Genomic DNA, 14,911 nt, shown 5'->3' on the forward strand with positions numbered 1-14,911 from the left:
ATTTTTTTGCCTAAGAAAATCAAAAAATGTCTTTTCATTTAAAACATTTTTTTTTTTTTTTTTTATTGTCCAGACTTACAAAAAATGTATCCGAATACAATCTGGATTTGGCAAAAAATGGATTTGGGCTGGCAGTCTGAACAATGTAGGTGCTGGTAAACCTCGATGAAGTGATACGAACAGTTTTAGCAATGCTAGCAAATATTGAGGAATGTACCAACATGGTTTTGCACTCTGCTCTTATTGGCGCAGGGCCTCTGTTGTGTACAACTTGGTCAGTTTTGGTGCACAGCTTGCATCATGTGGTGGTGAACACCAATTAGTAAAATGCTGCTCCGATAGTTTCAAAATGATCTTGTGGTCTACGCCCAGTAGGATGCAACAACAAATAACAATCCTCGATGGGGCGTGCCCAGACCCGTTTATTCATGAAGTGACTTTGGGTCTGGTAATACAAGGCTGGTTCGAGAGGAGGATGTGTACCAGTTTAACACATTTGTCAAAATCTGACAAACCAAATTTTTTTTTTATAAACTGTTATCATGAATACATTATCAGATCAATAACACCTTTAAAAGTTTAATTACAGAACTGTTAGACAAACCAGAATGTAAAATTCAGAATATTTCATGCTTTCTTTGGCTATTACTGTTCCACATCCATTATAGTGACAGCACCGTAAAATGTCTGTTTACTTTTCCTCAGCTCATTGTCAGGCCAGAGGTTCAGCTCTAGGGACACCCTGACTGATACAGTATCAGTATATCCCAGCACTGTTACAGCAGCGATGAGAACGCTGTTTTAAATAGGATAGCCTTCCCCCTGGCCCGCTCTACTGAACCCCCCCGCCGCCCCTCCGCCCCACTACCGTCCCTCTATCTTTGGCACGGCCGGTCGTCACACATAGGGGCCGTGAATCCTCATTGTGTACCAGACTGCTAAACTCCAGTTCCCTGAATGGAAGTGCACAAACAGATCTATCTGGAGAGTTTCAGCAGTCCCACCAATATCACATACCATGCACCAAACTCACTCCAGAAGCTTTCCCAGAAATCAGGGTGTGTTTTGGACTCCTGTGACTGCTTTTCTTTTTTTTTCTTTTTTTTTTTTAGAAGAGGTGGATCTTAGTGAGTGTTAATGCTCTTTTCTTTGAATTCTTTCTTTGAGCCATTTCGGTTAAAATTTCAGTGCTGAAGAGTCACCCAAACTCACCAATGGTGCATCTTTTAAGATATAAATTTGTAGAAAATTAGATGTTAGTTAAGTCCTGGGAATTGGTTTTGATGCATGTCAGTCTCGGGAGGGATGTGGCGTCCTGCCAGGCACTGTTTGCGAGTTTGAAAGTACCTAATCCTCACTTCCTCTGCTTCTCTTCACTCCGGTGCCAACTTTTCCTTTCATTACTGACTGAGCTTGTAACGCCGTGTGCCACGGAAAATGATGTAAAGTCTCTCTTTTATGGTGCCCAGTTGATCACGCCCAGTTATAGTGAAGGCATCATGCTCAAAGCCTAATTTGTGGTGAAATATATTCACTCAGACAGAGGCAAAAGCAAACATTAAACAGTAAGGAAATTGAGAAGTCATTTATTCCTGGAGCCAGTCAGAGTTTGTACACCCAATGACAATTTTTTTTTTTATAGTCTCACTTCTCTTAACTGAAGCAGACATATTGTCTCCTTACTGATATTATATTTCCTCATGATCTGCCACTCTTGCATGACAGTATTTGTCTGGTTTGTCAAACCTTAAACAGACCATGCAAGCGTCCCTTTACGTGTTTACTCTGTGACCTGCTGGGAAAAAGTGACTTTAGCTGCATGGACAAAGAGTCAGTGTGTTTTTTTCAGTTACATCAGGAGTGAGGAGGCCTTCCCCTCACTGGGCCTGTGACTGTCCCAGAGGACCTGCCCCAGCCGTTCCCACTTTTCCTGTGCTTTTGTCAGGAGTTTTCCACAGATCTGTTGGCTCCAGCCGGATGGCTTCATTCTTCCTCCGTCCTCCCCTCCTTCATCTTTACTTTTACATCGCTCTGACCCCAGTTCAGAGAGCACGGCTTCCCCTCCGGGCTTCCCCTCTGTGGGTGTCCCCTCACGTTCTCAGAGCAACCAATTAGCGGCTAAATTCATTGAATTATCATCTCTTGAGTAAAACGCAGCAGTGGAGGGCTTAATTGAAAATCTTGGAAATTAGGTTGTAAATTACATTGATCATTGAGCAGAAGTGACTCTCTTAAAATCCTCTTCAACATAACACTCTGAATGATATGAAAGCAGCACTCTATCCTCTTCATGTTGATTGCACTTTTGCAGAGATACATAGAAAAGGTTAGTTTCGCGTCAAAGAGTGTAACGATAAATAGAAGTGTAAAAGAAGTGAAATTGAGTAATTTAATTTTCAAGTTGAAAGTTGTTGAGCAAAATTTGATTAAATTCCATGTAAAAATCACTATTTTTTATTCTCTGGATCAAGTTTTGTGACACAAATATTGTGGATTTTGTGTTATTCAAGTCCATTTTTATGATCTGTGAACGTTAAGGACTCTCCTAAAGTTTTTTCTGAGAACCGTCCTTGAATACCAGTCATACAAAATGACACCATTGTCACTTGTTTTGACACAGAGACCCAAATCTCATTTTTTTCTGAGTCATTGCTCCCCAATTCTACACTGTTCACTGCCTGTGCCAAAACGTCTTGTGACCCACATTTGTGTCCCACCACAGTGACAGAGTTTAACAGTCAGACCCAGAGATTCTTCCTGTCGGTTGAAAATCTCAAGACATCATAAGCACTCTGTTTGTACAATTAATTTTACTCTTTTTTTTTAACACAATAGTTAAAGCAGAGGGTTGTAGTTGATGTATGTGTAAATGATGTGTGTGTTCTTCCTACCACGTGCAGCAGTGTGTGAACCAGAGCACACACTGCAGCTGTGAATAAGCACTTATCTGTGGGTTAAATAACTTTGTATGGCTCATTTTAATGATGCCTCTTCTGCTTTTCTTTCATCCGGATATTTTCCTGTGTACCAGATGAAAGAGATTCAAATATGGGAGCTTTATTAAAATGACCTAGTTGTTGTGTGTGCAGCCAAAACGTCTTCCCCTCCCTCCGAGGATCCAGAGGGGAACCTGAAGATTAAATAGGTCTTTGCGGCCGTTACCTCCACAAAAAAATAAAATGAAATCCTCCTACCTGTAGAGAATGAAGTTTGTGCTATCAGCCCAACACTGTGACAGCGATATGTGACTATGATGTGTTTTGGTGCAGAGGGAGGTTACTGCTTTCATCTTCACTGTCAGTCAGACTGCACACACCTGCACATGCGTCCTGTAGACACACATTCCCACAGTCTCCCTGCCACATGTGCGCATATATTCACAGCCTGCTGCGGTAGTAATCAATGCAGCCAATCAATACGCAGTATACTGCGCTGTTAAAGGCCTGCCAATCTTTCAAGGACACATTTTTTTAAATTGCATGTAAACGTTGCGTTCATCCGAAGCTTTTTACTGATTTCAGCAATGAAACGTTTAAAAGATTGAATGAGTAAAAACCTTAATTAGACTTTGCTGTGATGATTGAGTCAGTCTATGACAAAATTTTTGAGGCATTGAATGCAATTACTAATAGAGTAGAATAATTTACAAACTGAAGAGAATAATTTAGTCAAACATTTAAATATTACATTGAATGATTAATATCCTATGTTCATGACTATCTAAGCTGTCCTTAACATGTTGTGATTTTCATGCATATCAAGACAAATGCACTGTACATTTTTGAATCTTGGATGACATTTTTTAAATTTTTTATTTCACATCCTTGGTATGGGTGCTCCTCCTCTCTCACTTTAGTGTGCTTTTAGAAAGATGTAACAGCAGCAGTGGACGTGGCAGGTCGACAGCTTTTGAGCAATTAGATAAAAGGAAAGAGCTCAAGAGGAGTTTTCCAAAATTGCTCGGTCCACTTTGACCAATTTTGAGAACAAAAATCTGTGCCCTTGTTTAATTTCTAACTCTAAAGTTCTTGTGATGCTTCTTGGATTACTTTTCTCTCTGGGAAGCTAACTGTCAAAGTCGTGATTTTATAAAAAAAAAAAATAATAATAAATTCTAAAACAGTTTTTATCACCTTTGAAAACTCCCCTAAACCCCAACATGACTGAAGCTCTGTGTCATTGAGGATGAGACACCATCTATTCTGTCCTCTCTGCTTGAATCCACGCTAATACAGCTAATTCCCTTTGTCCCACTGCTACAGGCCACACTTCATCTGCTCTCTTCAATAGACGCGTCAGCTTCGATGTTACACTGCGCTGAGATCTCATGCCCTGCCGGGGCGGAGTGGGCGGTGGGCCTGGTTCAAAAGAGGCCTATTATTTTTGGCATGCAGTGACGTACGCTTTTATCGTGGTCATGGATGGGATGTGTATGTTTACACATGCGTTCCAGTGCATGTTTGCAAAATGTATGTTGTTTCCGTGGTTATGTGGACCGGACACACAGAATGCATACGGTCGGCGTGTTTCCTGCCTTCATTCCCTGTGTCACCCCCTCATCTGCTCAGCATTTCCTTCCTTCCAGCGCTCCTCAGTAAAACAAGCAGTAACCTGACCTCTCCATGCTGCTGGTCTGCCACAAAGGATGTGAGGTGGCAGAGCTGATGGCTGCCCTTTGTGAAGTATTTTTAATCCTGTTGATTGATTAGGTAGTAAAGATAGCCAGTCGTGACAGCATGACTGAGCCCGACAGCCTGCGGTCCCTTTTTTTTTTTTCTTTGCTGTTATTATGATTTGACAAGCTTAACGTGGATATAGCTTCCCATAGGCCACCATCTATACGATGTCTCTGCTGAAGCATAATGGAGTTAACTCGTCTTGTGCCTCACACTGAGTAATTATCCCAGCTGGGAATTTGCTTAGTGCGCCGTTTCCATTGATGGAGTAATGAAAACTTGCCATCACTTTATTTGACTATGATCAGGCTGTACAATGACCCTTGTTCAACCCAGTCCACATAGGCCCATACAATGAAGCCTATTGTGGGCTTGATTCAGGCTGATATCATGCTGGAAACTATTTAGATGGGAATCACATGTTGGTAGGGCACGCTGTCTCTGAGATTCTCCTCTTACTCACTTAACAAGAGAATGTCAAACCTTCTGCAGACAATAGGATGCTTGTATGGAGTCTTAGGACACGTTTGGGAGGCCTGGCTTTCGGGACACAAGTGACTTACTTCCCTTTATTGTCTAAAATGACCTTTCTTTTGAAGCTATAAATTTAAGATGTTGCATCAGATCAGGTCAGGTTTAAGAGGTGAGCAAGACAATGAAACTGTGTCAGACAGTCGATGCAGCCGAGTGCAAATAAAGATATTTGACATTTACACCGCACATGATTTTTGATGAGCTTTGACAACATTTGTGTAATTTGGAAATGTAATATGGAAACAAAAGTATTTCCATGGTTTGAAAAAGTATTTGAGGTTTATGAGACTGCCACTGTCGGTAAAATTGTACAACTGCTTAGAAAAACACTTTAAATTCAATTATATTTATTTCATTATTTACACATAATGACATAATTTTATGTCTCTTTTATTTAATCTGCGTGACATTTCTTTCATAATATTTGATATTCCGGTTAGCTTTAAACAGCTACCTCTGGTCGGGTCAGGTCCTCTGAAGTATCACAGTCTTGTTGAATTTCTTTACCTGCTCTCAACACACATTTTGTCCGCACTGGCACTTACTCTCTACGCCACGGAGCGGAGTTCTGCAGGAGCTGTGGGATTTTCCCACCTTGTGGCTGGCAGCGAGCTTCCTCTAGGCTGGAGATTCAATAAGTATATGATAAGCTTCCACTGCAAACAAACACTGAAGGTTTCACATCTGGCAGCCGGACTCCTAAAAACTACCTGCTTATCAGCTGCTCCCAAAACGGTGAACACTGTGAACACATTACACATACACATACAGGGTGGTACCTGATCTGAAGTGGCCACAGAGTCAACACACAACCTTTTGTTATTGTATGAAACCATATGTAGTTGTCTTAGTATATTTAGCCTGTGGTGAGGGAGTTTTAACTGTCAGCTGCTTCCTGAAGATTACAGACAAAAACACAGCTCTGCACTAAGGCATTACACAGATTCACCAAGTGAGCCGTATTTTTCCAGCCATGTGAAGACAGGCCTCTGCTATCTGCTGATGTGAGCTAAAACAGGCTTTGTTAACAATACTGAGAAAAGAGAGGCCCGAGCTGAGTAGCCTCGGCACACTTGCGCAGATACCTGTAAATGCACAGCAGCTCCAGTATGTTGTAAATAATGTACCTGTGCAGAACGACTAAATAATTCATGTGGAATTTGGCACGTGTCATGATGTTTCATCTTTGCAGCAAAAAGAAAGAAAACTTTGGTTGATATTAAACAGATTACAAATTAAAGTCGTTATATATGTGTGTTTATATTATGTCTCACCTCTCCTTCATATTGATTTCCTGTGCAGGATATTGCTGCACGGTGAAAGGCTCGGTCTTTGTGCTGATAAAATAACAGAGCACAATTTTCTGGCTCCTGCTGCTGCTTACATGAATTCTGTTTTCAGAGTGATGTATTGGTCCGGATGTAAAATTATACATGTTTTTTTTTATTTTTTTAATCCTGAGAGCAGATGAAGAAGACGGCACAAACAAGCTGCAAGTGAAGGGAGAACGGTACAAAAACAAAGAAATGAATGCTATGCTTTGATTTAAAAGGGAAGAAGTCCCGTTTGCTGCCGCACTGGAAACTTGGTTTCAGTGTCTGCAACCCAACAATATATAAGGCTTTATAGAAGACGGGAGAAGGTTGCAGGCTGTGTGATTGCGAACACAGAAATAACTTCTGCTGGTGCTGGAGAGATAATCGGACACATCCAGTTCTATAAAACTAGCTTGATGTGCACAGCTTTTGAGGGGCGCAGTCATGTTTGCTTTTGTCAGAAAACGGCCCGGCTGCTCAGAGATCTGGAGCAGGATGTTTTTTATTTTAGTTTCATCCAGACGTTCACTTACAATTGAGTTCTATGAATATACCGCGTGCACACAGCCCCCTGTTAGCAGGCCATTTATACTTTTAAAAGCTATTCATAGCTCTGGCTCTCGCTCCTGTCATTTAGTAAACACTGTAATGACAGTAAGGGAGCCTGGCATTGGACTTGATACAAACCTGTCACTCCATAATGAAACCATTGTGACTAAAAGGTCTGCTTTGTTAAAAAAAAAAAAAAAAAAAAAAGGAAATCAGAGCAGGTGCTGATAGCCTGAGTTTAAAGATCTAGGAGAAACATTGGAAAAGGCATGAGCTGCTCCACCCTTCTCCGCTGGGCCTGTCATGCATGCCCGCCATCTACCTTGCCAATCACAGCAGCCTTGCCCGCCCACCATGCCTGCCGGCCCCTCAGCGAGCTGTGACACTTGATCTCAGGGTCAGCTGCGACGGATATTTCTGCTGTCTCTGTGTGTATTTTTTTAATGTCGTAAGGGCTGGTTTGGTGTGACAGCCTGTCACATGTCACTAGGGTCAATTCAGATGACTGCAGCTTTTACTGGTGCCTAGTTGCACTTCATTCTCAGGCCTGTGTGTTTTTTGTAGAGTATTTTCTTCCCTGTAAAATGTGTAAAAAGAGGCTTTAAGCTGGGACTGTGGACCACAGCTCACTTTTAATTGCTGTGTGGAAGAGTAGAGTCACACTGCTTTCATAGAGCGGCCGGAAAAGAGGTGACACATTACAGAAATGCTCTAATTACTCCCTTGGTCATATCACACTTGAAACTCTGTATCTAAATCAACTTCCACAACTGGTGAAGTCACCTGACATTAATGTTGGCGCTGCAGTACAACACGTTTATTTTTAGCATTGGTTTCTGTTCTCCTCACCCAAATTAAACATCAGTAGGTTTGTAGTTTTGTCAACTTCATAATTTCTCCCAGTCAGAGGCACAATGTGCTATATAAAAACCAAAAACTTTGTGTTGTGCAAATTATGGGCCTCATGTGCATGTAGGAGCTACACAACATGCATGCCTGCAGTGTTATTAAGTGCAAATGATTTATGTTGGTGTGAAGTGCAGAGTTGCAGAATTTCTGCTCATCATTGGAAATTCCCTTTTAGGGAACTACTAGCTACTGTAGAAGGCTGGTTTCCAAATGGAGGCATTAAGTGTGTCAGATGTTGAGAAAAATGTCTGATTTACTTTGTGTTTATTTATATTACAAATAGCACCATATGAATAGTTATACCAGTGACAGAATAACTTGGGGAGAGTAACTGCCTGAATAGCCCAGTTTCCCTCCATTGTTTTCAGTGTCGAGCTTTGCCTCCAGCTTGGAGGGAGACATAAGAAACAATGGATATTAGGAACATTTATAGTGGATGACTAACTGTTAGAGAATGAGGAAAACCTAACATAACCTGTTTCTAACACAAAGTTTTCAGTGTTTCTGTAATCTGTCTGGAACCTGCAGAGATTACTCAGAACATCTCTCAGTATTGAAAAGCTTGCAAAGACAAAGATACAAAAATGTTCCAAGTAATGCAACTGTATTAATTTGAAAGTTGGCCTCTAGTGGACGAAAGAAAGCAGCAGCCCCATGTAGGAAGAGAAAGAGAACGAAAGGAGGAACGAAGCCCTGAGGCCAGGAAGCACCACAGCTCTTAGAAATGAGCTATCCTGACTCCTCACTACTCAGATTAACAAGGTCATCCATCCTGCCTGTGCATGCTTGGCAGCCCTTTCTTCCTTTCTAACCGTCCACTCTGCCTGCACAGTCCCTGCTGGGAATGAGCAGGGCCCTACTTGGCCACGGAGCCACCTCAGGCTCTGTCAGCCTCAATGACACAGCTTTCTCAGCCACCCTCAGTGTGGCTGCAGCTCGCCCGCCTCCTGCAGAGTAACACACAGCAGTCGAGTACACAAAGTACCCGGAAACCAGCCAGCTCCTATCCATAATGGTTAGTCTTCATGTGGTTTCCGGCTCTGCCATTTCAGCCTGGTTCAGTCTCTGCCAGCGATCTTGTGGAATGTGGGTATGGCATGCGCTGAGATTATAAATGGCCCTGCATAGAGAAGAATCCAAAAGAATACAAATATATCTCAGGACTTACTATCTCAGAAATGTTTTATTCGTTAATTATTTTTCTAAAACAGCTGATAAGGTGAGGTCACATGCACTTAGAGAATGTGTTTAGTAGAAAAAAAAAAAAAACCTCCATGATTTTCTCTTCACGACTGGGAGGGACTGAAGATTTTAAACAAAACATCTGTAAAAAAGATGACATCCAATATAAACGAGGCCGCAGTCAGATTACTATTTTATTCATGATGAATGTGAAATAGGAGGGCAATGCTCTCTTGCAAGCCTCTTGCTCATATTTGAAACTTAAGAGCAAACTCGCTACATTGTACGCAGTGAACAAAAAAAAAAGTAGCACAGTCGCCGTCCACACGAAGCGTCTCCATCCAGTGAGCCGTTGACAACTTCATTGGGCTTGAGTTTGTATGCAGAACGTAATGCAATAGATTGCGGCTCCCCAGACAGAGAAAGAGAGTGCTGGTTATGCCTGTCAGCTCCAGTCATTATGGCCCATTGGACGTCCCTGCACCTGCAGAGATGTCAGCTTGTCTTCTGTGTTTTGTTGACCCGTCTATCTTCTTCTGCCTATTGTGTCCCGGAGAGGCGGTGTCAGCTGCAGAATGAAAAACAATCCATGGAGGGTTGTAATGTTTCTCATGAGTGAGTGGGAAATGTTGGTTTCTTACATGAACCAAATGAGGGCAGGAAGCCAGTCTTGTGAAGTTCTTGATGTGTCTGTTTTCCCCTCTTTAGATGTGAATCTCGAAGTCAAAACAAATCCTTTTTAGCGACCAGATTAAATCACGGTGGTCTAAAGTATGTGAGCCTCGAATCAGCGCTGGGAATGTAAACAATGTGGGAAACTATTACACGCTTCAGATTGTTGCCATACACCATCCCAAGCAGAAAAAAAAGCCCAGTCACCTTGAGAGTGAGATAAGACATTGTGGTGCATTTTCCAAGCAGTGGACAGATTTAATAGTTTGAGTAGCCTTGCACTGATGCCTTTAAGATTGATTTTCTTTTACTGTCAAACGTGAACCATGAACAGATAACATCACTGTCAAGGAGGAGTTAATGCTCCAGTCTGGAGAACTGCCAGAGACAGAGTTCAACTCCTTTTCCCTCAAGGATATCTAATCCTGAAAGACTTCCTGCTCCGTAAAGTCCCATTTTTTCAAGATCAGCCTTGAGCGCGACCTTCTCCGTGCAGCGATTCGTAATTTGCAGTGAGAAATGCGTCGGTGGCTGTCGTACTCGCATCGGAGCAATGAGTGTGCAACTGTTCCAGCTAAAATCCTCCTCAAGACACGAGTCGCGCATTCATGCCAGTTCAACTGCCGTGTTGACTTTGGAGGGGGATGAGAGAGAAAGATGGAGACAGGATGTGAAGGAGCTTGGCTGTCTGTCGAACGTTGAAGGTTTACCTTGGGCTGTGACCAGTCGCCCACCGATCAGCAGACTAATGGAAACCATGACAATAGCTGCATTAATGCTGCAGCATCAAGTTTTTCTAGCACCTTCTGCAAGACTACTTTTGCAGTCTTTGCGTATTTTTTGCACAAGTAGGATAAAGTTCTTGTTGCTTAGTGAAGATTAGATGTTAACTAATTGCTCCAGTCCCACTGTCATCTACCTTCTCACTTCATTTTCTTCATTTGAACTGTTTTTAAATCAATACGTGTGGGATTAATTTGGCTAGCAGGTAAGATATGAAATAAACTATGAAGATATAATTGCCCGTAAATGGCAATCAGTGTTACACAGACCACATGCAAATAGGGATGAGATGAGTGGGAGACAGTAGGCAGAGAGCAGGAGGAGAAGCTCAGTGCAAGAACAACAAAAAAGTCGGTTGAGTTTGCTTCCACCCGACCCTTCTTCTTTAGTTCTCTGAAGGTAGAGCGCCATCAACGCAGCATTCAGAGCAAACACAGTTAAAGCAGGAGGAGCCAAAGCCTGAGCAATCAAACAATGTTAAGCATGAAAGAGAATTAGCTTCCCTTGCTGGCTGCTTTCAGTTCAGTCCCGGTCTGTTCCAATCTGCAACCGTGAAGCGGATGCTTCCCCCCAGCCCCCCTCCCACCCCCACCCTCACTGATCTGCTCTATATCAGAAGCCCTGCTGTTTGAACGAATGGCAAAAGTAATTAAATGTTGGGTATTCCAGCCTGGGGCCAGAGCTAGGGCTGTTGTTGCAACTGTGAGTCCTGCACAGGCTGAGATACTGGTTTCACATTTTGCATTTCTCTGCTACTAGTAGCTGGTCCAGGAGAGAGATGAAATCTGTGGATTTACATGCAGATGACTTTACAATGTTTTTTTTTTTTGGTTTTTTTTTTTTAATAGTGCAAAATAAATCATGAGTAAAGCCACGTTGACACCAAATATTTGGACCAAACAGGGAGAATTGATTTAAAAGTGGTGGTTTGCGTGCTGCCTGCTCACCCTCACATTTCTCTCCGTTTCTTACCCTTGGGAGTTTCTGACTCTGCACCAGCCGGCTTTAGTCCAGCCTGCTCCACTAATCTGGTATCACCGTTCAGACAATGTCACTGGAGGTCAAACAACATTCAGGATAAATACCTTATAGGTGCACCAGGCCAAAACCTTCCAGACAGACAGTGAATGAACAATGGAGCCCGACTATAACAACGTACTGTGCATATAGTTTGAGTTATAAACATACTGTATATTGTTTTTCTATTTGAATGTTAGTATTCGATATAGTAACTACACCAATGTCCTGCTATGAAATCGTGAATTGAGAAGTATCTGTCAGGCAGACTCAGACCGTGTTTAAATGTTAACACGCTGCCGATGACCTCTGCAGCCCTCACTGAGGTTTTTCCTCCGTCTCTGCTGAGATCCACTGACAACACTTCCCATCATCACTTGGGCTAAAACAGAAGCCTGTGGTGCATTAAAATTGCAATGCGAAGCAGATGTGGTCACATGGACTTTTGTTTTTAAGGAGTTGGAGCTGTAACGAGAAGTTATGACATGACCCGTTGTGACTCCTAAAAGCTCCAAACCCCCGATGTGACTTGAGTTTGTGACGATAAGCTTGTGACGCATCTTTAGCTTCATGAGACACTGAAACAGAACTAGTATGAGTACAAGAAAGGGATTTTTCAAATTAATTTGGTTTTGGAACAGCTCCATAGCTGAGGAAACGCCCTCTTTCGCAAGTTTACACATTTACACTTTGCAGTCGTTATTGTATTTCTCTTAATTGAAGGTGAAAGGTTGGTTAACTGATGGTTAACGTGTACAAATCTTTTTTGGATGGAAACTGCTGCATCATTTGAAGTGCAAATGTGTACCATTCAGGGGTAAAGGAGTTCAGTTTTCCATGGAGTAATGGGAATTAAGAAAATGACAGGAAACAAACCTGGAGAAGTGAGGCTGGGTGGTGGGGCAGTAAAATGAAGGGCTGGTGATAACAAGGCTGCAGGCTGTCTGATGCCGAGCTTTACTGTGCACCTCCTGTGGTCCGCAGGCCTCATCATGGGAATGCACACACAGTCATTAGTCTCTGATAGATGTCTGCTAAAAGCAGAGCTACTTTTAACCACAAAGAGGGATTAAGATTGATTTTAACTGTAGAATTAAGGGATTAAGTTGAAGACTTCAAACTTCCTCTTTCTCTCCAGCACAAATATTTACTGCTTTTTTTTTTTTCCTCAAATCCGTTTTGGGGAGGGGATAAACAGCTGGAGAGTATTCTCAGCAGTTTCCCCTTTACTCTCTAATGAACAGAAACGTGAACGCCCATGTTTGAATGCAATCAGGGTCCTTAGCACCCTCTTGTGATACAATCATGCAACACAAAAATCCTTGTGACCATTGTGTTTACAGCAGAAGAAAAAAATTCAGAATGTGATTTTATGGTAACATTGCATTTAATTCATTGAGGTTTGTTATAATAATGCCGTCTGCTCCTTCTGTGTCTGTGCAGCTGGCAGGCCTGGGGTGGGACAGGGAACATGGCTGAACCACGGCGGGAAAGCACCAGCAGCCTGCAGAGGAAAAAACCTCCCTGGCTTCGACTGGACATTCCCACGACTCAGATGTCACTTGACGAGCCTCCCACTTTTGTTCAGGTGCTTTTTTTTTTTTTTTTTCCCCACTGATTGCCCACTCCAATCATTGTTTGTGACCTTGTGTCATTTATGTTGTGACTTGTGTTTTACACTTTTCTGACGTGTCGATTTCCTGTGCAGCCGGTGAAGAGGCAGGGGTTCCTGCGCAGTATCAGCATGCCAGTAGAGACCTCTCACCTCCAGTCCCCACCCCGTGACCTCTTCGACACCCGGCGGCCTGTTTTACAGCGTCAGTCATCCATCACTCAGACCATTAAGAGGTAAAGGCAGCAAGCAACACACCAGATTTATATACTGACATCATATGTGTGTATATATATATGTAGATTAATTCCTATCGCAACATCAAGCGTTAAGATTATAATATGAGCAACTTAATATCGTTAAATGAAGTGCTCCTGGCACCTCTTGTCCCAAAGCATGTAAAAAAACTTTCCCTGATAATTAGAGTGTTTGTCTTTCCTTAACTTTTTCCAAATTTCAAGACCTGATTAACATCTTGATGTCATCTGCCTGGTAAAAACTTTCCAAATTTTGTAAATCTAAATGTAAACCTTTTCCTAACAGTCTGCTTTGCTCTGTGCATGACGGCTTCAGCACTGTCCAGCTGCACTTTTCCTTTTCACCGCCTGTTGTTGTCTCTTCTCTTTTTTCTCTTCCTTCCTTCTTGTCCCTGCTCTGCCTGGTCACAGCAGCAGGAGGGTGCACTTTGAGCGGATTAACACGGTGCCCATTAAGGGGCAGCGGGCTGCTCGGCGCAGCACCAGGAAACACCATTCGCTCTCCAGAACTCTGCTCAGGTATGGTAGGAAGTGCCTCACCAGTGTTCGGGTCAGGATGAAGGCCAGATGTGTACTAATTTATTTAAATTGACTGCATGGACTCATTTCAAGTTAATTATTATATCATTTTGCCTGAAAGTGTCATTGCAGCTTTAGGCTTTTGTTTAATATTCACCAAGCTGACTGAAATAAAACAATTTGCATATGAGATCCATATCCCAAGATTTCCAAGAACTGTTTCTCTTTCCATCACTGGCTGCTCATCTGTGAGAAATGTCATCGCCACACATTTCTTTTTTAGATGAGTCATAAGAGGACCTGAAACCAAACACTATCATTTTCCGGTTACAAATTCGTGTTAATTCAGACTAACAGTAATGACTAAGGGGTCACTCATATCCCGACACAACTGTCAAACAGAACACACAATGATGTTGTTGTTTCTGAATGTTGCTCGTTAGCGAAAACACAATATAAGACTCCCACACCATATCTTTTTAATTAAAACGATTCCCGTGTTCTACAAAGTAAACACAACAGCTTGGTCTAATTGAGAATATTTATTAACTCTCAATTCCTGAGAGGTCTTTTTGTTTATTTTCTTAATTTTAATCAAAACCTGTTATTATCAATCATCTAATTTATCCATATTTTGAAGATTACAGGTTGATATACATTCTCAAGTATACCAAGTTGTTGTCCTATTTATCCCTTTGAAGTAGAAGATTCAGATCAATTTACTGGAGAAGTCACAGCTTCTGATAATTGACTGATTCATTTGTTTTATTTAATCTGATGTATTACTTTTCTTCCTCTTTGTTAGAGGTGTGCCCCAAACTTTAACAAGTGTTATATCTAAAGTAAATTGATTCCACTACAGATTAGATAAGGCTGAGCAATGAC

At 42.0% G+C, this 14,911-nt stretch overlaps 1 protein-coding gene across 2 annotated transcripts in view; it reads left to right on the forward strand.

Moving 5' to 3' along the window:
* The window catches only part of rhbdf1a (rhomboid 5 homolog 1a (Drosophila)), a 28,520-nt gene that overhangs the window by 5,351 nt on the left and 8,258 nt on the right, over positions 1-14,911 (forward strand). Inside the window, exons 2-4 of one of the 2 annotated variants that reach the window (XM_069715550.1) lie at positions 13,082-13,226; positions 13,347-13,486; positions 13,919-14,026. In XM_069715550.1, coding sequence (XP_069571651.1) covers positions 13,110-13,226; positions 13,347-13,486; positions 13,919-14,026 — 365 coding nt within the window. In that variant the 5' untranslated portion in view covers positions 13,082-13,109. The remainder of the gene's footprint in view (positions 1-13,081; positions 13,227-13,346; positions 13,487-13,918; positions 14,027-14,911) is intronic. The other variant, XM_069715551.1, reaches the window with a different exon arrangement.

This window comes from Brachyistius frenatus, unplaced genomic scaffold, assembly GCF_029030835.1.
Source record: "Brachyistius frenatus isolate BFR_SWC_R1_liver_20210118 unplaced genomic scaffold, ASM2903083v1 Contig_144, whole genome shotgun sequence".
Classification (NCBI taxonomy): domain Eukaryota; kingdom Metazoa; phylum Chordata; class Actinopteri; family Embiotocidae; genus Brachyistius; species Brachyistius frenatus.